General features: G+C 44.4%; 1 protein-coding gene across 2 annotated transcripts in view; it reads left to right on the plus strand.

Annotated features, from left to right (window-relative positions):
- Positions 1 to 6,591: 6,591 nt before the first annotated feature.
- The window catches only part of PROX1 (prospero homeobox 1), a 35,823-nt gene continuing 20,335 nt past the window's right edge, over positions 6,592 to 22,079 (plus strand). For both annotated transcript variants that reach the window (XM_082704060.1, XM_082704061.1), the window contains exons 1-2: positions 6,592 to 6,755; positions 13,206 to 13,400. In XM_082704060.1, the coding sequence (XP_082560186.1) occupies positions 6,648 to 6,755; positions 13,206 to 13,400 (303 nt within the window). In that variant the 5' untranslated portion in view covers positions 6,592 to 6,647. The remainder of the gene's footprint in view (positions 6,756 to 13,205; positions 13,401 to 22,079) is intronic.

Here is a 22,079-nt window from a genome sequence, read left to right on the forward strand (position 1 = left end):
CTTTTAGGAGTAGAGTCAGAGATGGACCAAAAAAATATCATTATAGTATTGAATTCTATCAGTTTTTTTTTTTTTTAAAGGTGTTAAGCTTTATCATGGAGTCAAGAGAAAAGTCAGTTTTGAGATCCCTAAGATTCCATAAGAAGAATTCTCCCTTTAAACCATCTGCAAGGCTCCTGGGCCATGTAAAGAAGACCTGATTTAATCTTATGAAGAGCACTTTACTGGTGGGAGGCTCCCATGAGAGAAAAATGGGCACAGGGGTGGGGGAGGGGGGAGGCAGAGTCTCTCTTTAATCTTTAAGTAACGTCATTTGTCATTGTTGGTGTTTCTTTAAGGAAATATACAGGTACTGATTTATTCAGACGGCATTGGTCGGTCTCTCTCTCTCTCTCTCTCTCGTTCACCCAAGGTCCTGTTCTTTGGGTCTGGTGCAGCTGCCTCTATGCATGATTAACCTCTGTTCAGCCATACACAGAAATCTTTTGTCCTAACATACACAAAGCAAATTATTTTGGAAAGCAAGAGAGCACAATTAAATATAAAACTCAGCTGTATTCGACTTAAAAATGGCTCTTTTTTATGACTTTTATATTTTGAACCTGACTTTTTAGGTAGAGGTGCCAGTTATATTTTTTTTATTAGACCTGTCCTGAACTCCAGCTATTTTTAATGGACATTTTTTTTTTCCTCTGTAATTTGGTCCTTTCAGTAAAATTTAAAAACTCTTGTGGTTGTTGGTGTTTGGGGGTAGTCGAATAGTAGCATTTGGGGGCAGGTAGAGGCATGTTTCTTTTATAATCAATTGCCAGATGGACATAAAATTTAGCAATTAAGTTGGCTGTTGCTAAATTCAGGATTTTGAGCAATTGTCCTGATGACTAGAGATTGACATTTTAGTATCTAAGCCCACTCCAGACGCTGCCACGTAAGTGCAAAGTCCCAGCTATGGTGGAAATACATTTTTCTGTGTAGGGAAGGCCGTTCTTCTAACCAGCTCTTGGGACAGTAGCGAAGATGTCTGCTAAGATGAGCCACGAGTATGAGACCCACTTGGGGCACTGAAACATGGTCTCTTTCCACTGTGAGGAAGAAGAGAATAATGTCTCGAGAGGAAGGAAGATGAAGATGTTGAGGACTTAGATATAGAAACAGAAATTGAGTCTTGGCTTGGTTGCTAATTTAACTTCTACCTTCCAAAGACCTAAAATGTAATCTACCAGCCATGAATCAAAGCTGTGCCAAAAACCATGCCTTGCACATTATAAACAGGCAATAAACATCGGTCAAAGTGATTGCCATATAGTGTCGGCGATGAGAAAGGCCAGGCAAGAAGATGCAGGGCCTGAAATGGTTTTCCTTGGGTGGAAGAGGATCTTCTGAGATCCACACAAGGCTGAGGTCCAGGGCTAGACCCTATCTTACTTCATTTTGAAGGCTGTAGTCATGATGGTGGGTTGTTTCTCTCCCTTCTCTCTCATACACACACACTCAGAGGAAAGGGACATACTCATTTTGAGGAATATTTAAAGCCAGGTCTCACAGTCCCATAAGTGCACACTAAACTCTAACCAGTGTATGGTTTTGTTTTGTTTTTTTATTAGACTCTTTATCATAACCAGATCTTTATGCCTGTGCCTTTTTTTTTTTTTTTTAATGTAAGTTGGGTCTTCTAGAAAAAAAATCTTTTAGATTTGCTTTAAGTGTTGGCTACATTCATTGTCTCATGCTCTCTAAATCCCCTGAAGAATTTAGAGGATTTGAATAGAAAGAAGTTCCTTTTATTTCTATACATATCAAAGGCTTTAAGGAGAATATAGTTGCTTCTTCAGCTGAATAACGTCCCTCTCCTACCAATATAAGAGGCTGTTGAACAGGGATGGCTTGGAAACACCTGTGTTCATATGAAATGTTGCTTACACCCAGAGCTGTTTCTTTCATGGAGCTAAATAATTTTGGCCCCTTGTCTCAGTTAATGATTACATGTCCCACTTTTGGCCTTCTAGCCTCTGCTTCTTTCCCCTCCATCATGCCGTACTTTTAACCATTCACCCCACTGATACATTCTTTCTTGGGAAGAAGATAGGCAAGCAACCCTTTCTATAATCCCCATGATTCTGAAGCCAATGAGGGTCTGAGTGTTTTTGGGAGAGTGGGTCCACTGGTCTCCTGTCTCCATCCTTGTATGGCAATGAGTTCTTCCCTTGACTTACCCGATGGCGGCGTGTAGGCAAAATTCTCAAGCTTTTAGTTGAAATTCTTCTGGGAATCCTGGAGTGTGGTGTCTTACTTCAGTTTTAGGTATATAAGGCCACCTTAGAACCATCGAGTTATTCCTAGAAAAAAAATTCAATAGACATGAGTAGGAATAAGGATGAAATGATACCTCTATGGTTGTCCTTATTATGTTTTTCTTTGTGGTCATGGCTTTTCCAATAATAATGAATAATATAATTCTTAAGGAATGATTCTTTCCCACTTCAAAGGGCATCGTGTGCTTCTTTGAACAAAGTAGCCAAGATAAGAACTATTAAGAACACCAGCTTATCAGATAAATCCATTCTAAGTTCAGCACATGAAGCATATGTAATCTATATAAACACACTACCTCGTTATCCTTTTCTAATCCAAAGGAAGTAGTGAATGTGTGCCTGTTGAACTCAATGTCAGTGCACCTGCTCCAGGAGCGCACATCTCAGAGATACCTGTGTGTTCGTTCAGTATCTTTGCAAATGAATCTATTTAATCAAATACTAAGTTTTATTCAAATTCCAAAAGAAAGAGACAGCCAATTGTTTTTCTTCATGATGTTCCTTGTCATTCATCCTCTTTGCATCTCAAGAAAAACAGCCTTGTTTGGGCCTCAGACATTTGCATGCCCCCAAGTCTAAGCCGGAGAGTAGTCTTAGGAGCCTTTAAGATGCACCAGTGGAGAACATGAGCCCCTTTCCTGTGACAGCCAGCATCCCCGACTTGACTTTGGGGGAGAATATTTAAAGCATTTCAAGTTTAGGAAAGGAAAATTGTTTGGTAATTTGAAACTAAAATATAACTGGAAAACATGAATTAAAAATGAATTTCTGATATGTGAAATAATCCATAGACATTTTTAGAAGTCTTGTGGAGCCACAGTGATTCTATTAGCTTCATGAGCTACAGGGAAAACATTTACACAAAAGACTGAGAGACTCTGGGTTCTTACCCCACCAAAAAAATTATTCAGTAAATATTTTTTTTTTTAATTTCCATAAGTGACACATCTTATGAGTTCAACTTCTTAATGGAGTAACAGCGTGTTCTATCACTTTGATTAAATGAGACCGTCTAGATCCTCTCTCCCCATTTGAGGGAGAAATCCTCTTGGAAACAGCAAATCAGAGCATCAGGAGAGTGCTAAAAAAAAATTCTTTGGGTTTTAGAGCATTTTAGAAAATGTAAGTAAGTAGCCCCAATCCAATTCGGTTGGAAGTACAGCTGGTAAAATCTCTAGCCACAATTCGGAGTTCAGCTGAGGGCGGGAAACATCCCCTTCCTCTAACACTCACAATGCCTTCTTGCATTTGCCTTTTTGCGGCCCTGCTCCTCCCCTGCCACCACGGTGTAGGTAAGGTTATATTGAGCTTGGTAAACAGACAACACTCCGATTCCCAGGTTGTTAGAGGCCCCCCCGCCCCCCCCCCCCGCAGGTTCAGCTGCAGTACCCACTTCTCTGATCTTTTCTATTCCTGAGCAGATGTCTTTCATTAATTTATGGATTTATCATCTTTTTTTTTCCTTTTTCATTTTCTTTTTTTCTTTTTTCTTTCTTTTTCTTTTTCTTTTTCTTTTTTTTTTTTTTTTTACACCTGGCAGCTGTCTCAAGTTTCAGTAGTTATTGTCTATTTTGCATTACACATAGAATTGAATGTCATCTGTCTTCACAAAGCTATGGCTAAGAGAATTGAGGCAAAGCCACATGAGCTGCTGGGACAGATCTTGTTTGCGTTCCATCCCCCTCACCCCATCCCCCCCTTACCTCCTTAATATTTATTTGTGCTCATTTTCTTTCCTGGCCTTGAATGGAGCTTAGCTCGTGTTCAGTACAGCTGTATGTTTACTGAATCTATTCCATCATGAGTCATTGTGCGTGTGTAAGTATCCTGGAAACAGCTAGTGCTTTCTTGGAAGAACAGTTGCTTTTCAGCACAAGCACTTAAAAGGGAAATTAACCAATTGGTCAGTTCAGATTTATTTTGAGGAGGAAAAAAAAGGATTATCTAACTGTTGGCTTTTAAATGTTTCATTAGCTATTTTTAATAGTTTATTAGAAACATATATTTTATGGGAATTTTATCTTAATTACACGACGAGCGAGAGATAAAGATTTATTCTCTGTTCCATTTCAACTGATCAATTCTAAGTATTACCAACAGGAAACATTTTAAAGCAAAACGAACTTGAGACACTGGAATCAGAATCATTTTTTTCATGAACTAAAAAGCCTCTAAATCCTGATCAAAATAAGACGGATAGTGGTTTGTTTTGTTTTGTTTTATTTTGTTTTGTTGTTGTTTTTTAAATAAAAAGAGCTAAAACATCGAAGCATGATTTAAGCCTATTGAAAGCGTCAGGAAGTTCTCTGGTAGTTCTATCTCCGAGAATCACAGCAAAACAGGGTGTTTTGCAGTAGACCACATTTTTTTTAACCATTCAGAAATTTTCCCCTGCTAATAATTCAGTGTGCAAGGTTGTTTTTTCATCTGTCCATCTGAAGAAAAGACTAGAACCCAGATCTGAGAGTGTCTGCTGAAGTTTGGAGTTGCCTAAAAACTCTTATCACAAGGCAAGGCGAGACAGCTTGCCACTATTATTTCACTTACCCGTTTGGACAGATGGTCCTGAAGTGTGCTGGGCTCCTTTAGTCTTCTCTACCGTTCTAATGGAGGTTACTGGAGGGCCTTTCAGCTCTTTCCTTGGCACAAGAAGTATGTCAGTCATAAATTATCGTCTTTGTGATCATTACGGATCTGAAACAAAAACACAAGTTCAGTGAAGCTGCTTTGGCTCACAGACAGAAAATCGAAATTTCTTCCTTCAGTCCGTATTGTCCGTGGGGAGGGCGGGGGGGGGGGTAGCGCAAGACTGAACTTTTCTGTTTACAAACCAAGATGATCTTTTAAAGGTTGCATGATGTTAAATGGAATGCGAGTGGATCCAACCTCCAGCAGAATATTTGGTTCAACACCCTGCTAGAAGTGGTCTAGAGCTTATCAGTGTGAATTTGATTATGCGTCGCTACCAACTTCCTGCTTACTCTCTCTTCCTAAGACTGGTCACGCTGTTCTTGATGGAGGTCATTTAGAAACCTTGACTTTTCCTAAATATGAGGTTTTTCTTTGTTTTGTTTTGTTTTTTTTTACCTTTTTTCACCAGGTGTGGCATTTTTGTTGCCTAGTAAGATGTGTGTGTGCGCACACGTGTGTGCGCGCACACACACTTAAGTGCAGATTTTCTTTTCTTTTCTTCCTTATTTTTCCCAGACTCTCTTTTAAGAGAAAATCCTTAGAGAAGCTTCTAGGAAGGACCCTTAATTGACCTTGTGGGGGACCACATTGATTTTCTCCACGTGCATCTTCATTTCTGATAAATTATAAAGCCATTAATTTGCTGAGGAAATGGCAGGGCCAGGCTGCGGCACAGATGTGACCAGAGCCATCCCAGCTCTGAGTCTGCTGAGGACTGCCAAGAATCTGGGGGAGAATCAGGAAGCCTGGATTGTTATGGTTAGCCTCACATTCTCTTGGGAACTGTTTTAGTTGCTGCTGTTTACAGATCTAAAAGGTAATGATGTTTCCAGATAAATAGGCCTTCTTATTTTGGGTAAGTGGCCATTTATTGATCTGCTAACCCACATTTATTGATTTGCTAGCCCCCGCCACTGTGCCACTCTCAAAGGAGTTAACTATAAATCCAGGAGAGGCAAATTGTATTTGGTCTTGGATCGTTGCTTTAACAAAAGCGACACCCCCTCCCGGCGCCCTCTGTGCCAAAACTACCCCTCCCAAGTTGCGGCTATTTAAAAGGAAACAATTAAAAGGATATAATAATAAGATAGGAAGAAAGTGAGTCAAGATGCTCCATTAGATTAGCACTAAAAGGTAAAATACACAGCTTGCCTGACAGTGTTCAAAATAATGCATTTTATATTTTCATGCACATTAGGATAATAACTTGATGTAAACTGCAGAGTGGGGAGAGAAGAACAAACAGAACTGTAATTGCAGAGAAGAAAAAAACTCTCAGGCTAAGAGTTGTACAATCCGTGTTGGGTGCATTTGTCTCCTTAGCAACAAGTGAATGTATAGGGAGCATAAGGACCTCGGACGGGGGAAGGTGTTGCCATCCTCACCACGGAGCCGTCAAGATCTCTGCAACCCCGTTGTCCACCCTCACCATCATTACACCTGGCCGTTTCTTACCCGCGGGGATCATTCAGAGCAAGGGGCAGCAGCGTAGTGATGGATTCCATGGCCCGCGCCATTGACCTTCCAGAATTCCACCCTCCCCCCAACCCTCAGCTGCTTGATGGGCCTCCAGGTTCTTTGGGGGAGTGGGTGGTGAGTGCTTATGTTTAAAGACATTTTTTTCCTTAACGAAATGCCTCCTACATGCAGGAAGGATTGTCACCCAATCACTTGAAAAAAGCAAAGCTCATGTTCTTTTATACCCGTTATCCCAGCTCAAATATGCTGAAGACCTACTTCTCCGATGTGAAGGTAAGGATGTTTTTCATCGGTCGTTTATCAGTCTCTGTGCATGTGGTCGTGATTCAAACTCTTGGAAGTTAGCGGAGATGAGTGTGAAAATCAATCCAAGAATATACCTGTGTTTAACTGATGCAATGCACTTGTCTTTTTGTCAAAAGCCGTGCCAGGCAAAGATATCCCATAAGACCAGGAGGCTGGTACCAAGTCACATGGGTTTCCAGTGTGATGTGGGAACTTAGCCTCTTGCTTTGTATGTCTTAGTCACTTCTTGGAAGAAATTTCAGCCAGCCCTGAATGGGTGTGCTTCCCAGAATTTTTTTTTTCCCCTCCCTTCAGCAACAGTAAACTGTTTTCTGTTTTTGTTTCTGTTGGTTTCCCCATATTTGCGCTTAGGAAAGCAAACTCTAACACCTCTTTTTCCCCCCTGTCGAAAGGAGCGTACATTGAAATTCTCTATGCAGTAGCTGCTTAAAAACAAAAGTGATGATTGTCTCTTATTTACAACTTAATTTGTTGTTGATGTAGAGTACACTGAGCATAAGGAGAATGAATAAAGTGACAGATTCAGGACACATTATTCAAATGAGGATATGAAAGCTGTCGGCCTACAGCTGCAGCCTCCCTCATTCTACAGAATATGGGGACCTCCTGGTTCTGTGTGTGTGTGGATGTGTGTGTGCGTGTCTGTGTCTGTGTGTGGGTTTTAAGTAATTGTTTGCAACAACTTGATGTTGTGTTAATCATCTGCAACTTTTTAAAACATAGATTGGGTTTTGATGATGATAATCACATGCATGGTATCATTATCCGAGGAACTCGATAAACATTACATTAGCTGAGATTAGTTTATTAGGGTTGGGTGCCTTCCCCCCCCACCCCCCGCTGCCCACCCCCATGTGTACAAGTTCTTATTCCTGCCACTGAGAACTCAGGAGCTGCCAAAGCAGGCTTTTACCATGGCACCACTCCCTCCAAGCAGAGGGTTTCAAGCCCCGTGGCCCCATGGCCGCGCTGCACCCCCCTTTTGCAGGCCAACTTATTTTCATTTCCTTCACTGATGTTATAAGAAAAGTTCTGTTTTCCCTTCTGTTTGCTTTTGAAGTGTGTATCCACTTCAGCCTTTTATCTTCCTCCTTCCCTGGGGGGAGCTCCTTAAGTGGCAGGCGTGTCCCCCCAACTTCCAGGGCCAGCCTTCTAGGCCGGATAGGAAGGCCCAGAGAGGCAGTAACTTGGAGGGCTGGTTGAGGATCGTTCAAGTACAGACAAGGCTGAGTGACACAGTAGGCCCAGGAAGAGGGTTTGGACTTCGTGGGGGACCATCTGAAACAGACACCAGGGAGGGAATTTGCCAACTGGTTGAAGACTGGAGAGCTTCTGCAGCCTCATGGAACCTGGCAGAGTTCTTTGGGGGCCGGGGGTGGGGAGCAGTCCTTTCAACACCCAAGTTCCAGGAAGAAGGGGGGACATGGACGAGAGGAAGAAAGTGTTACCGTGCACCTGTGTGTGTGTGTGTGTGTGTGTGTCTAGGTGCCCATGTTACCTCCTCCACTCCTCTTAGTGCAATGATCAGCACTGTTGTGATTATAATAAAGACAATCCCTTATATTATTTAGATAGTGCTTTTCCTAAGAAGGAGGCCATAGCGCTTTACAAACTGCATCCATAGGGATCTCTCACCCACCATTGGAAACGCAGCCCCGGGAGGGTGGAAAGCAGCAGCCATTCTGAGCCAGCAACACTATCCAACAGTACATGTAAATATGAGAAACATTCGTGGGCTGGGGGAGAAGGGCAAGGGTAGGTGAGATTGTTAATCTGTAGTGGTTAATCTGTAATCTTTATAAATACTCGGCAGTGTAAACTGACAAGAAATTGTTCTTCCTCTAGAATGCATCTAGTAATTGAGCTTTGCAAATAATCACTATGTAAATAACAATTAAATACCGGGGTGAATATTTTATTTTTAAAAAAGCACTGATATTCAGATGATAGATTCTATCCATACTCGATCCATACTGGGAGAGAAGGCTGTTAAAGTATACGTGAGTCTGGTTAATTCCCAATTATCCACTCTAATGGAGGGGAAACGGTAGGGCATATAATGCATAGCAGAAAATCACCGAAGGTCATTTCTCTTTTATTTTTGGAATGAATTATACATTTTTAACTTTGCTAATTATGTTTTTTCTTTGGCTAGTAATAAATGAATTTGTATTCCCTGAGCTTATGCTGATGAAATTGGAAAGGCATGCATAGAAAAGGGAAGGATAGTCCAGGCACGGTGTTCCAGAAACTTGGTAGAAAACAATAGCAGATCATGCTTGGACTTTTTAATAGTAAAGAAAATCCAGAATTTGAATGCCGACAATGCATAGGCTCATATACATGTATATTTATATGGATGTTATAAATGTATAGATACATAATAAAGTGGGTGTGTATATATGTACATACATATACACACATACTTATTTCTAGATATAGATACATAAATGTGGATACTTACTTGCAAGACGGAAATAACTAGGTGTTTCTCTACATATGAATATGCAACCCAAAATTTTATTTCATTGTAGGTAGATTCAAGAAAACCACTACAGAATTAAGAGATCTCTAGAAATTAGGGGAAGGACCTTGGGAATTTATAACAGGTGAGAGCCTATATCACCTGTCTTGAGAAAGACGTAGTCATGTGTCTGTGGACCAAGTCAGACTTCTCCCAGCAACACAAGCTTATACTTGATTGTGGCTGACTTCATCTAAGTGAAAATTCCTAATCCTAGCAAAACATACCTTTCCAAATCATCAAAGTCATTTCATTTCAAATTGGGGACCCCAAGTTAAAAAAAAAAAAACAAAAACAAAAACAGGAGAAGTAACACAAGTGGAAAATATTTTGTTTCATGAGTCAAGCGTAGCCTAGGTGTCATCAGACACAGTTGGAAGATCATGCTAGACCAAGTGCATCCTCTGATGGGCCCCAGAAGGTGAGCCCAGGCAGGGTGGTACGCCCTGCCTTGCATTTTTCCTTAGGGAGGGATAGAGCTCTTCCCTCTCCGCAAGTGACTTCCATTTGGGCAGGAGATGAATGCTTTTAAATTATTCTGGAAAGAAAGGGGTGGGGGAACACCTCTCACGATTCAGATGCTGGCTTGGTGAGAGCTGTCCAGTGATGATCTATACGAAGGATGAAACCGGGGCTGACTTGGTTTCATGCCTAGAGTAAGAATCTAAACAAAGTGGCAGGTTCTCACAGAGACCAACTCCATCCCCTCACCGTGACATTTAGCCAGACAAAAAGCTCAGCTCACCAAGGCTTCAAAATCCTTCGAGAAGAGCAAGGAGGCAAATGGACAGGACTAGCCGAGGACTGATGGGGCCCCTCCGTCTTCCTGTGCACCTACTGGGGGCTGATTTTAATGTATCAACTAATAACTCTTAGACCACTAAGTACAACAGATTCAGTGTCATTTTAGCTTTGAAGAACAGACGCTCACAGCTTTTCAAGCCGGCAGTGTTAAATGATGTATCTCATTCCCTCCACCCCTTGAGTCAACTGCTGCCTAGCCAGATTAAGGTGTCAGATTGATTTGTTTTATACATCTTTTGACCATGCTCATTGAATATTTAGGAAGTTTCTTCAGCCCATATTGAGGCTGAGATGTCCCGTGGGAAGCATTAATCAAAGTCACAGAGACTCACACACTGTGGAAACACAGCCTCTTTATTGTAGCGATTAGTTTTTGCAGTAACACATTAACACACTACAGAGCTTTCCTTTATAGAACAATTGATCCTTTTCTTGTAAGCCACTACAGAACAGGGGGGGAAATTAACTCTTTAAAGTTTAACACTTTTTCTCCCCCAGCGTGAATATCTAGAAAAGGGGGCGGGGGGGTGGGTGCTGCCTCTGCTTTTCGCCAGCCACTGGAAACAGAACAAATTTCAGTGCACTTCTGGTGGAGGGAAACCCAGTTCTCCAAGCTGTTGTGCTGGTCATTTCACTTGTCTTGTGTCGGGGGGAGTCTGTTGTTTTTGCCCATTCTTTCTCTCTGGTATTTCCATTCTGTAACAATAAGCTTTAAATCTCCCTTTATGTCCCATTCCTAAATAATGGCAAGTGCACTTACTTTTTTGTCCTCCCCCATTAGGTCATTCATGACCATTCTAGAAAAAAAATACCCTTCTATTTTTTTCCTCTACAGTACTCTTGTCCATAGGAGACAATGTCTTGTAACAATGCAGAAGCCTAATCTCCATGTCAAAGCAATTTTCATTCCCCAGTGCACAGCCTGCTATCATTTTGTAATGTTTTGTTTCTTATTCTAAAAGAATTAAAAAGGAACAGTAAGCCGTCACGGGGGCCTGTAGTCCTTATCTCAGTGTCTGGAAATTTGGACAGTGTATTTTACTGCTGAGATAAAATGGAAAGAACTCCAAGTTCAGCAAATCGTAATGGGTTTAAGTTCTATTGAAATCGGCAACCAGAAGATCAGATAACGGGGGTCCTTCAGTTGTCTTTTTAATCGGGTTCCCCGCAAGGCTGAATAGAGACAGAGCAGACACACAGAGTGAAAATATAATTCTTGGATAGGTTAAGTACATGTTTGAACTCTTGCAAGCAGAAGCGATTTGCTGATGACTTAATCATTTTCTGGTCAATTATCTGTAAGGGCCCTTGCAACTCCATGGCAATTATGAGGCAAGGTGGCCTTTTGGGAGAAACACCAGTCTTCCTGCTTCTGTTTCCTTGTTATGTCCATTCCCTGCCATAAATTTTCATTCATTTATTATCTTTGCTGGTATAGAAACAACTTTCTGTGTAGTAATTACAGCCCCAGTACACACTTGAGCTGTCATCTTGTTGGGAGTCTGGATGCTCTCATGGCCGCTGTTTGATAAGTGGTCTTTGTTGATTTTTGATGAATGTACATCTTTTTCTGGGGGCCCAGGGAAGGGAATGCCTGTGATGACAAAAGGTAGGGGGTTGTCTGTCAGCCCGCCTGATATAAAGCTATGGATTTATTGGTTTTGACTTGGCAAGTTGAGATGCATCTGTCCTTTACCGCGAACAGAGGACTGTCAATAAGAATGGTATCATTTGCAGTGAATCCAGGAAGACATCTTCATTTAAAAGGTCATCAGAAACCTTGGTAAACAAAGTTCTAAAGCCAAATCATGTTATGGTAACTTGGCATTTAAAAAAAAAAATGTAATAAAGTGTCCGTCTGGGCCATCTGTGTACTCTTGTCTTAACCACTCCTTCGAACGCATAGACTCCAACAGAAAGGGGCGTGGGTCTTACCCAGCATGGGCTGTCGGAAGTGTGCGAACAGGCACAGTGGTCTGGCCAGAGGTGAGCACCGTGTGCAAACAGAAAGTGGAGTCACAGCCGAATGGCCATGGGGATCTCCCATTACCAAAACATAGGCCAATGCCAGACTCCTCCCCTTTTGTGTGAAAGTTGTTTTCTGGCATTGCACGAGGCCGTCATGTGATGACACAAATTCTTATTTTTAAAAAAAAAAAAGAAAGAAATCACACTAGTGGTGAAGTCATGTGGCTCACCATCTCTGGTACAGGTTTCCCCCGCTACCCAAAAGTAGAGCGTTCCTACAAAACTTTTCATAAGCCCAAATGACGGAAAGCCAAGGACCAATTACCGTCAATTTATACGGAAAAAAAGTTGAGCCTTCCCAGACCCAAAAAAAATAAGCTCTCTTAGACTTTTCTGATACCCTAGGACACTTCTTGATAGCAGATGCACAAAATAAATCAAGATAAAGCACAGATGCACACAGACACAGTGCAAAGCCATGGCGCCATGATGCTGAGATACTGAGCCTGGCTCCTGGAGAAGGTGCTTGGGGGGGCCCCTCTCGCTGCTCAGGGAGCGTGCCACCACCCTAATGGCTCGCTGTAAAGCTGAACACCGTTTGCCCTTGTTGCTTTGCTTCTGAAAAGCAGATATCCTTTCTGGATTTCTTTCGGTTCGTGAAACCAGGTACCAATGTAGGTCTTTTCGTAAAAGCAAAATGGTGGAACATGAACTTTTGAAAAGCAGGGGAAGCTGTACTTGCAAGTAATTACTCTTCCCAGCACTCTGTGGCTTGAATGCATTTCCATAAAAAACTATACAAACGCTGTTTGTTCCACTGAAAGAGGAAGAACGGTGTTTAGCATAAGATATTCAGCTTCTTAAGGAAATTCAGATTTAGAATGTGAGTTTTTCATTGGAAATATGGAGGACTGGGAGGTGATTTCCATGGCTGATAGGTTTTATAATCTCTTATACATGTACTACTGCTTTCACCCCTCCTGCCACCATTTTGGTGGAATCCAGAACATACTCTGTCCAAGTAAGGAGGAAATGAGAACTTTAAAAAGACTTCAAATGCTTAAAGAATAAATGAAGAAAATGGCCATATTCTTATCCTTTCCAACATTTAAATTTGACAGTTCAACAGATGCATTACCTCTCAGCTCATCAAGTGGTTTAGCAATTTCCGTGAGTTTTACTACATTCAGATGGAGAAGTACGCGCGTCAAGCCATCAACGATGGAGTCACCAGTACGGAAGAGCTGTCTATAACCAGAGACTGTGAGCTCTACAGGGCTCTGAACATGCACTACAATAAAGCAAATGACTTTGAGGTAGGAACTCATCTTTATTGTTTGGTCATCTCCCTTTTCTTTAAAAAAAAAAAAAAAAAAGAATTAATTTTCTCTGGCAATGTCCCCAAATCTGTTTTAGTCTTGGTATCTCACACGAGCATCCCGCAATAGGGGAAGAGGTGAGGCCAGAAGGAGGAGCCTTCACTCCATGGGCAGAGTCCTGGGGGACTGACCCACTCCTGCGTCCTTTCCCATTCCCCGGCTCTGCTGCTTGCGTGAAGAACCATGGGCCACAGAAAAGGGAACCCAAGAATTCAGAGAAATTATAGCAAGGAACCCATACACACTGACTCCCCTTTCTAGGGAAGAGGTCCCCACTCTAACAGGCCTTTTTGCTCTTAGGTTCCGGCATGTCAACTGAGCGGACATAGGCTATGTGCGATGGTGGCTGCAAACATTGTTTTCTAAATAGGTCTAGAAAGGTCGCTGGGGGAGTGATCTGTGGTTTCTCCTTCAATCGGCATTTATTTCCTTTATGGAAGAAATGGTACGAGAATTTGCTTAGTATGGATTAATGAGAGAGCCATCCACATCTTTTTTTATGGTTTTGTTTCTGTTTTTGTTCTTTTGGGGGGAGAGCCTAGGGTGTTTATATCCCTATGTGTAGCTTCACAAGCATGCTGCTCTTTGTTCATACACATACCCTCACACACACACACGTATCTACAACATGCATATTCTAGATACACACAAAGCAGTATAGATGATTCCCAGAAAGCAGTGGCTACACAACAATGAAGGATGCATGGCTATGAGTAAGGTGTTTCTTTACCGGCTAATGCTGTGCCTCAGCAAACCGTTTTCATTGCAACGTGATGACTCTATGCGACAACACTAGTGAATCTCCCAGCCCTCACAAAAGCATTTTGCTGAGCCCTGCTGGCTGAGGCAACAATAGCGAGAGGTGGGAATGTGGCAGAGTTCTGCAGGCTGAACCCCCAGTGGTGAGTGTAGACAGGCTGTGGGTGGCTTGCCATGTTAGTTCTTTTCTTGTGTTATCTTCAGGATAGGAATGTTCTTCTCTGCCATCGGCTCCTACAGGGGACGTTCTGTTAATATTCATGCTTTCCTCACATAGATAGGTACCCAGAAACACCCAGGAAGTTGGCTACTTCAAAGGAAGAGAAGGGCATCTTGGTCTAGACTGGTCAATGAAAGGGACCTGCCCTTTCCTTTTGGGGCTCTTCTCACATGGGTTTTGGCAGTGCACATCAGGGATGGTGGCTGACCATGCAGCAATGGTGGAAACTTAGCCATGGGGAAGTCATGGTTTTCCCTTGAAAGTTTGAACGCTTCTACTGTAAGCCAACGTATCTTTGGTATCCACGGTGAAATATGTGTTACGAGCAACATTTCTCTTTGGCTGAACACATTACAAGTGGGGATCCTTCTTGCATTGCTTCTCCATTGTAAAGGGGTCCATGTTTTAAAGTCTGTTAGAGAGCTCAGGTTTACATTCAGAGTTTTGACAGAACTCTCTCAGGATTTCTTCTAGAGCTGACCGATAGGACTAGGGCTAACCATTTTAAAGAAATCCTATGAAGACTTTTCATTTCTTTTTCTCCCCCTTTCTGTTGAGTCTGTTGCTCTAAACTTTACCCAAAGAGAACTCAACTGTATGCTAGTGAACTCTTTACAGCTGATAATGGCAAATATTTGTTCGGCGACGTGCGTCAAGCTTTCTAAAAGAATTGCCCAAGATTCGCGCCATGAGTTCTGCCTTTTTGCTGTGTAATACACTCTGAGATGACAAATCCTTATGGTGCACATTCGGATTTTTAAGGTTCTTAAACCTTACCTGTTTGGAACTTAAGCCCCTGCTCACAGCGTAAGGGCCAAAATGACACAAGCAGGGGCGGCTGGCATCGAGAAGTACCCAACAAGCTGTTCCATTTAGCAGCATCTAAATCCTCCCTTAATGTGATTAACATCTGATATTTCTCTCTTTGTGAATCATACCCACTTCCAGCCAGGACACCTCTCCTTTATCTGCAGTGTCTATTTTAAGACTTGCTTCAGTGCAAGGAGTATGGGGCCCTGGGAGCAGTTTTGTCACTTCTCATGTGACTTCAGACAAGTTATTGGTCTATTCTGGGTCTTTTCCTTCTTCAGTAAAACACTGGGATCTTTCCGGAAATGCGGTAAGACGCAGAGCAGGAACACGGGTTCCGCGCTGTCCCCGCCACTCGCGCATAGGCACAGACGTGTACACGCACGCCCGCCACCACAGACGGTCGCTAAATAGATTTTCATTTCGCCTCCCAGTTGGGCTCATTTACTAACAGAAGCTTCGGATGAGATGGTCCCTTCCCTTCTGTGCCTTGGTGCATGGAAGTCAGTGCTTAAGTGAGATGCTCAAAAAGCCACTGGTCTTATCCGTGTGGTTTTACCACTGCCGGCGGTGGCAGTGAGCCACAGCAGACCCCAGCACCTTGAGCAGAATATCTCAGCTGGTGCTTTGTGCACTCCTTGACTTTTGTATTTAACTTTCTTTTAAGATCGAGTAAAGTGAATCTGTGGTCTTACAGGAGCGAGCAAAGAGGATGGCCAGGTAGAGAACGGTACATCTTGTGGGGTTCATTTGTTCGTTCTTTCTTCCTTCCTTTTCCCCTAATTTTTAGACAGGGATGAAGCATGGTAGAGAGACTTTGAAGTTATGGCTACATGTTGCCCAAAGATCCAGTCCATTCCGAGGACTGTCTATTCACCCAATGAAATGTTAGTTGGTCAAATAATAAAACAGCTTATTGGTGGCATTTTTAAGTTTCTCAATCTGTTGTTTGTGACAACAATAAGATAGCTAACGTTTATTGGCTGTACTGTGTCCTGGGCACTCTTCTCAGTGTTTTACCAGTATTAACTTATTTAATGTGAGCAATAATAACGCGGTGGATATTACTAGAAGAAAACGTTTAGTTTGCCTAAAGCCTTATCCTGTTTTTTTAAGTGATTCTAAACTGGTGGGAACAGGTAGAGCCAGGGAAAAAGAGAAAGAGGCTAACGCTTTCCGTCCTTCACCATGACTTTCTTCTTTCTTTCGCTTCTGCTACTTGTCTTTTTTCAGCTTTGTGCTCCGTCTGTCTCTGCCTCTGTCATAAGCTGGCTGGCGGCACCTCTGTCCCCGCCTAGCACCATCCCCCTCCAGCCCCTGCTGCTCCTGGCTCTCAAGGCCAGAGTGGTTGCTGACCCCTGGCCTGCAGGAAAATAAAGCAGATGGGAAGGTTATCACTAGCGAGGAGGGAGTGGCTTCGATCTCTCTCCTCCTCTAGACCCTACGTTTCCTGGCCTTTATGAGTCAGGACCTTCTAAGTGACAGGAGGGCTTGTTCTGCCTTTTGTATCAGTTTACACAATGGCCAAGATTCTTGGCACAGCACTTAGTGTGGTGAGAGCTTGAGAAGACCCAGGGGAAGTGGGAGAAGACCCGGAGGGGGAGGGGCACGCACCACGTGCCGCCGCCCTCAGTCTGTGCTGGAGGAAGGAAAGTTGGCCACCTCGCTCGGGGTGGGGCAGCTCGCTTCTGAAGGTGAGTGTGTGAAGGTGTGCAGGAAAGGGGTGTTTAATTACAGGCTGCATCTTTCACTCCTACTTCGCACGTTTAATGAGATTGGCAACAATAAATTTGTCTTTCCAGGTGTTATGGTATATATTTCCATGCTTCATTCTCACTTCCCTTTGAAGAGGTTCCAACATCTTTTTATGGGGAGGGAGAGGAGGGTTGGGATGCCTTCCCAGTTTTTAAATCATACTGATACTTCTGACTTTAGGGGCAGAGGAGTTGGATTTTATTACTTTTTTGTTTCCCTCCCAACTGGGGCAGGAAGGAAGGTAATGATGGCTGTCCATTTCCAAGGCTGCCCCCGCGCTCCCTGTCATTCTGCGGTCCTGGGAGGAGGTAGCTCTCGCCCCTCCGTGCCCGGCCGCCATCCCTCCCAGGCCTGCCAGTGCCAGGCATTTACCTGCAGGCAGGGGCCAAGTGCCCTATGAGTGTCCCTAGCTCCGCCCCTCCCCAAGACCCAAGTGCGGGGATGGGAGGCTGAGAAGGAAACAGAATGGGGGGCACCTGACTCATGGATTAATGGGCTCCTACAGGCCGTCTCCTAAGACACGGACACCCCACCCAGCAGATGCTCCGCCCCAGAGCCTGGGGTTCGACTCTTTTCCAGGCGTCCCATGGCCGGCAAGAAGGGTGGTTCTGCGGACCCACTGCTGCCTTGCCTTGCTTTGCTCTTAGAAAGCGAAAATAAGCCCCCAGCGCCCCTCCCGTCGCACCCCTACCCCAGACACTGAAGAGCACGTGCTGAACACCTCCTCTCCACCCCGCCTGCCCCTGCGCCCAGCCCTCCCGCTCCCCACACATCCCGCGTTGAAGAAGATTGAATGTGTTTGGAAGTCTTTCATTCACATTGTCATCTCTTTAAAGAAAAATGAGGACAGGTGGGTTTAGGAAGCGTTTCCCTCCGCTCCAAAGAGATACTTAAATTTGAGTGATCATTGGGGAAACGGGCGCACGGGTGAAACCCTCTTCCTGCCGCTGCTGTCGGGGCCTCGGAGCCGAGCGGGTGAGTGATCACGTGACCCCCACCCTCGGTGGGCGGCGAGACGAGAAGCCGCTCTTCCCGCTTCTTCCCCTGCCAGTCCCGCCACTGACAAGCCAAATGGATCTTTTAAGAGACTAAATGAATGTTCTCTAAATATAAGTAGACACATGGCTGTCTGGGAACACATTCCTGTACAGCATGAGGGCCTGAAGAGTGAGGGAGAGGACGGTAAAAGACGCCGGCTCCGAGGTGGGCTGGCAGGGGCGGGGGGCGGGGGGCAGAGGCAGGATTGTGCGCGCACGGAGCTTCGTTTTTGCACCACTGTCCTTTTGGGATTCGAGGTGTTGATCAGTATAATGAAGCGGGACCATTGATTTATCATCTGTTTGGTAATGTCGTTGCATTTTTAGCTCCCTGTGTCTTTTTTGTCATTGGGTTACATTCAAGCACAGTAAGATCAGCTTTAAAACCTCCTTACTCAACAGCTTTATTAGTTATAGCATTCCATGACCTTTCTCAACATTCTTAAAGAAAAAGATACAGTGTAACGTCGCTTCACTTTGCTTATTGTCCTTTGTTGGGGTGAACAAAGCATTTTCCACAGTGGCTATAGCACATAATTATACAACTTTCAATGGCAGTGTCTTGGCACATATCAAAGTTCAGAGAAGCCTTTAGAAAAAAAAAATGTTTTGTGGCAGCCTAGGGAGGGTCTCATCTTTCCTTCAGAAAATAGTTCAAGGCTCTTCTGTCAAGCTTCCCTACTTAGAGCTTTTTCTCCTCCTGCTTCATAAAGTTTAAAGCGGATTCAGTGGAGTTCTATGATCTATTTCCTTTGAAAGATTGTTCCTCAGCACAGAGAGGCCCTTTGACTTCAAGAGTGCACAGATTCATGTCTTTAGGTATCATATGTCTGACCTTATCAGTTACTCCATTTAATGTCGGAGAAAAAGTCTCAACTCTTTGTGTTTGTCTGTTTTGCCTCTGTGAAATGATTTGGTGAAAAGACCATCCTTTTTAACACACCACTGAGAGGCCGTTTCTGCTGCAACCTACCCTGTGGCTTTTCTCTCTTTAAAAAAAAAAAAAAAAAAAAAAAAATTGTCCTTGTGTTTTGTGTATGGATGAGTTCACAGTGAGAATAGAATTATACAAGGGCAGACGCACACACAAAAAAAATCTTTTGCTTTCCTCCCCCCCCCCCCCCACAATGATCTATTGGCTCTCTTGGTGGCTCTGCCCCAACAGGAGAAGGCATTTAGCAAGCACAGAGGTGGCAGCGTAGTGCTGGGAAGGCAGTGGGCTTTCCCTTGCTTCGACCTACCCCTAAGGCCTTCATAATTAATTGTCCTTCAGAGATGAGGGAAGTTCAGAGACAGTGTGGGGAGTGATGTCTATTGTGTGACATTCACTTCTCCTTGCCTCTGCTCTTTTTTTTCGTCCCACAAAGGGTTATCAATAGGAGAAAGGGAGCAAGTTCTCTGCGGAGAGCCGCCGCCGGTGGTGGTTGGAGCTTTCGGTGGGACGTTAGCATTGTGTTCGGCCCATCCTGGCTTCAGTGTCTGGAGGAGTTCTGACAGCCTTTTGAAAACCAGCCTGTTTATTTCGTCTGGATGAAACAAACTCATTTAGCCACCTAAAGCTTGTTCAGAAGTTGGCGATCCCTTTTCACGTGGACGATAATATTTTAAATCAAATTTCCTCAGCCTGCTCCCACCCCCGGATTTGATTTCACTGGAACCCGTTCGGTTCTTTTTCAGCCGCAGGGCAGAAAATGTAGAACTCATTCCCTCATTTCTCTTAAGTGTCTCGGTATAAATTTCTAAGAGTGAGTGTTTCTGCAACCGGTCTTTTTGGTGAGGCCTAGGACTTTGGTTCTGGAGAGTAGATCATTCTGGTTTGAAAATATTGTGTCACCTTCAGTGATCGCCTTAAGCCAATCGTCAGTGCTATTTGGTAACATGACACAAAACAATGCAATCTGTGTGCCCCCCCCACCCCTGCTTTTTTGGCTGAGACACAAACTGAAAGATTCAATGTAGAGACAGCTATTCGAGAAGTAAAAGAGGAAGGCCATTAATGATTATTATACTTCTGTTCCTGTTAAATAGGGTGAAGCCAAGAAAAACAAATATAATTGTTCTTCCAAAGAGCGGTTGAACGGGCACATTAGAAAGGTTTAAGATCAGTTTGCTTTCGGGGGCACAGGGACCTCGAGGCTGAAGGGAACCATCTCTCAAGGAAATCTCTGGGTCTCTCAAAGCAGCTCCTCCTGGAGGAAGGGACCCATCACGTTGGCCAGAAGTGATTCTGTCCCTGTAGCCTCCTTGAACAACTTTCCCCACAGACCTTTTGGTATTTAAAGAGAACCTGTGTATGGAAGTTGACACAACTAATATAGTCATACCAAAAAGGGGGTCATAAAAAATTAAAGTTATTCTTATAAATCTTTCATCAGAAGCAATGAAAAGGGACACGAGGGTAGTCTCGGTCCTTTGTGCTGCAAGCTCTTCTTCCGGGCTCTGGGCTATTGTTCTCGCAGCTCCTCAAACAGACTTTCACTTTCACACTGACAAAAGTCACTTAAAAGCCAGACAGCTGTACTAACACACCCACCTTAGCGAGCGGGAGCCGCGGGCAGGTGCTGAGCCCTCTGCGGGACCTGGTTTCGGATGGGCGGGGGCCGCCTCCTCCCGCCCGCCTGCCCGCCGCCCGGGCCCTCGCACCCAGGGGGGCCACGCACGGCCCTTTCGTGTCCTCCCCACCCAGGTGCCCCCGGAGTTTTCTTGCCTTCTCTTCGCGGCCTGAAACGCGGATGTCCCTGATCGCATTGATATCTCAGGTGGGAGGGCCGGGGCCAGGTTCGAGAAAAGTTTGAGCCCAGAACTTGGCAGAAGACGGAGGGAGCGTGTCTCAAAATTCTCTCCTCCTACTTCCCTTTGCTTCTCTTCCTTCTGCCTTTTTTCCTGCCAGTCTGAAGCTCTCATAAGCTTTTCAGATTGCTGCTGCCTCCTTGGGAGCAGCTTGGGTCAGAGGAGAAGCACCCACCGGTGCTTGGGGGACAAGCCTTACCTCAGGATCGAAGATCCAGCTAGAGACAGCGAGGCTAGGTGGCTCTGCCTGCCTCCCAGGCCTCGGGGCAGCCGCCGCCATGGGCCGTGGTGAGTCCTCCCTGTGTGTGTATTACAGGCCCCCCCCCCCTCCCCTGTCACCTTGTGTACAGTCTGGTCTGTGACACTGATGGTGATTATGTCATTATTTTGCTCTGGGGGCCCTGGCACATCTGCAGAGCCCAAGCACATCTTCTTTGTTGCGCTGGCAAACATCCCACACCACAAATGCTTCATTAGCCCGGCTGCCGGCCTCCTTGCCAGACGCGAGTGCCCAAGCCCAGGCGTCTCTCTGCTCCGTTCTTTTGTGTCGCTGATGATCATGTATTCATCTTCCCGGTTCTTCCCCATTTTCCTCGACTTCTGAACTCCAGATGTCCCAGTTTTCTTGCCCAAATCACTCTGAGGTCCACAATGAGAAGCAGGGCAACTCTACCCCTTGACCCAGCCCCACCCCCTTGCCACCTTCCTACTTCTCTGTTCCCCAGATGGATGGTGACTTTGCATAGCTCCCCAACACGAGGGCTGACATTTTCAAACTTACAGTTTGCCCAGATACCAAGGGACGGCTCCCGGGGTCTGATGGTAGATTGGGCTAGGATGGGGAGTTATTAGATACCGCTTGTTGGACGGATGCCTTTCTCCTGCATGCCACTCCTTTCCTCTCCTTGGCTCCTTTTTTTGCTTTCTACGCATTGCCACATTTTACCAATTTTCAGAGAGCAGTCTCAAATGCGAGTACAGGAAAGATTCTTCATGCTCCGCTGTGCATGTTATGGTCGTCTGAAGGTTCTTTTTGTCTGAATGGAGTCGTCATCTCCACTCTACCCCCTACCAAAGTCCCCTGCCTCCTCCTGCGGCCCTAACCTCCCCAGCCCCAACAGTGACCTATTATTAGATAGTTAAAGTGATTAGCGCTTGGATCTTCTGGAAAAGAGCTAAAACATTTCCCTTCAGTCTTATCCTGTGTGTTTCACAGAAATACAGCTTTTGGGAAGGTGTGCTGGT

Source organism: Mustela nivalis, assembly GCF_964662115.1.
Source record: "Mustela nivalis genome assembly, chromosome: 16".
NCBI classification, from domain to species: domain Eukaryota; kingdom Metazoa; phylum Chordata; class Mammalia; order Carnivora; family Mustelidae; genus Mustela; species Mustela nivalis.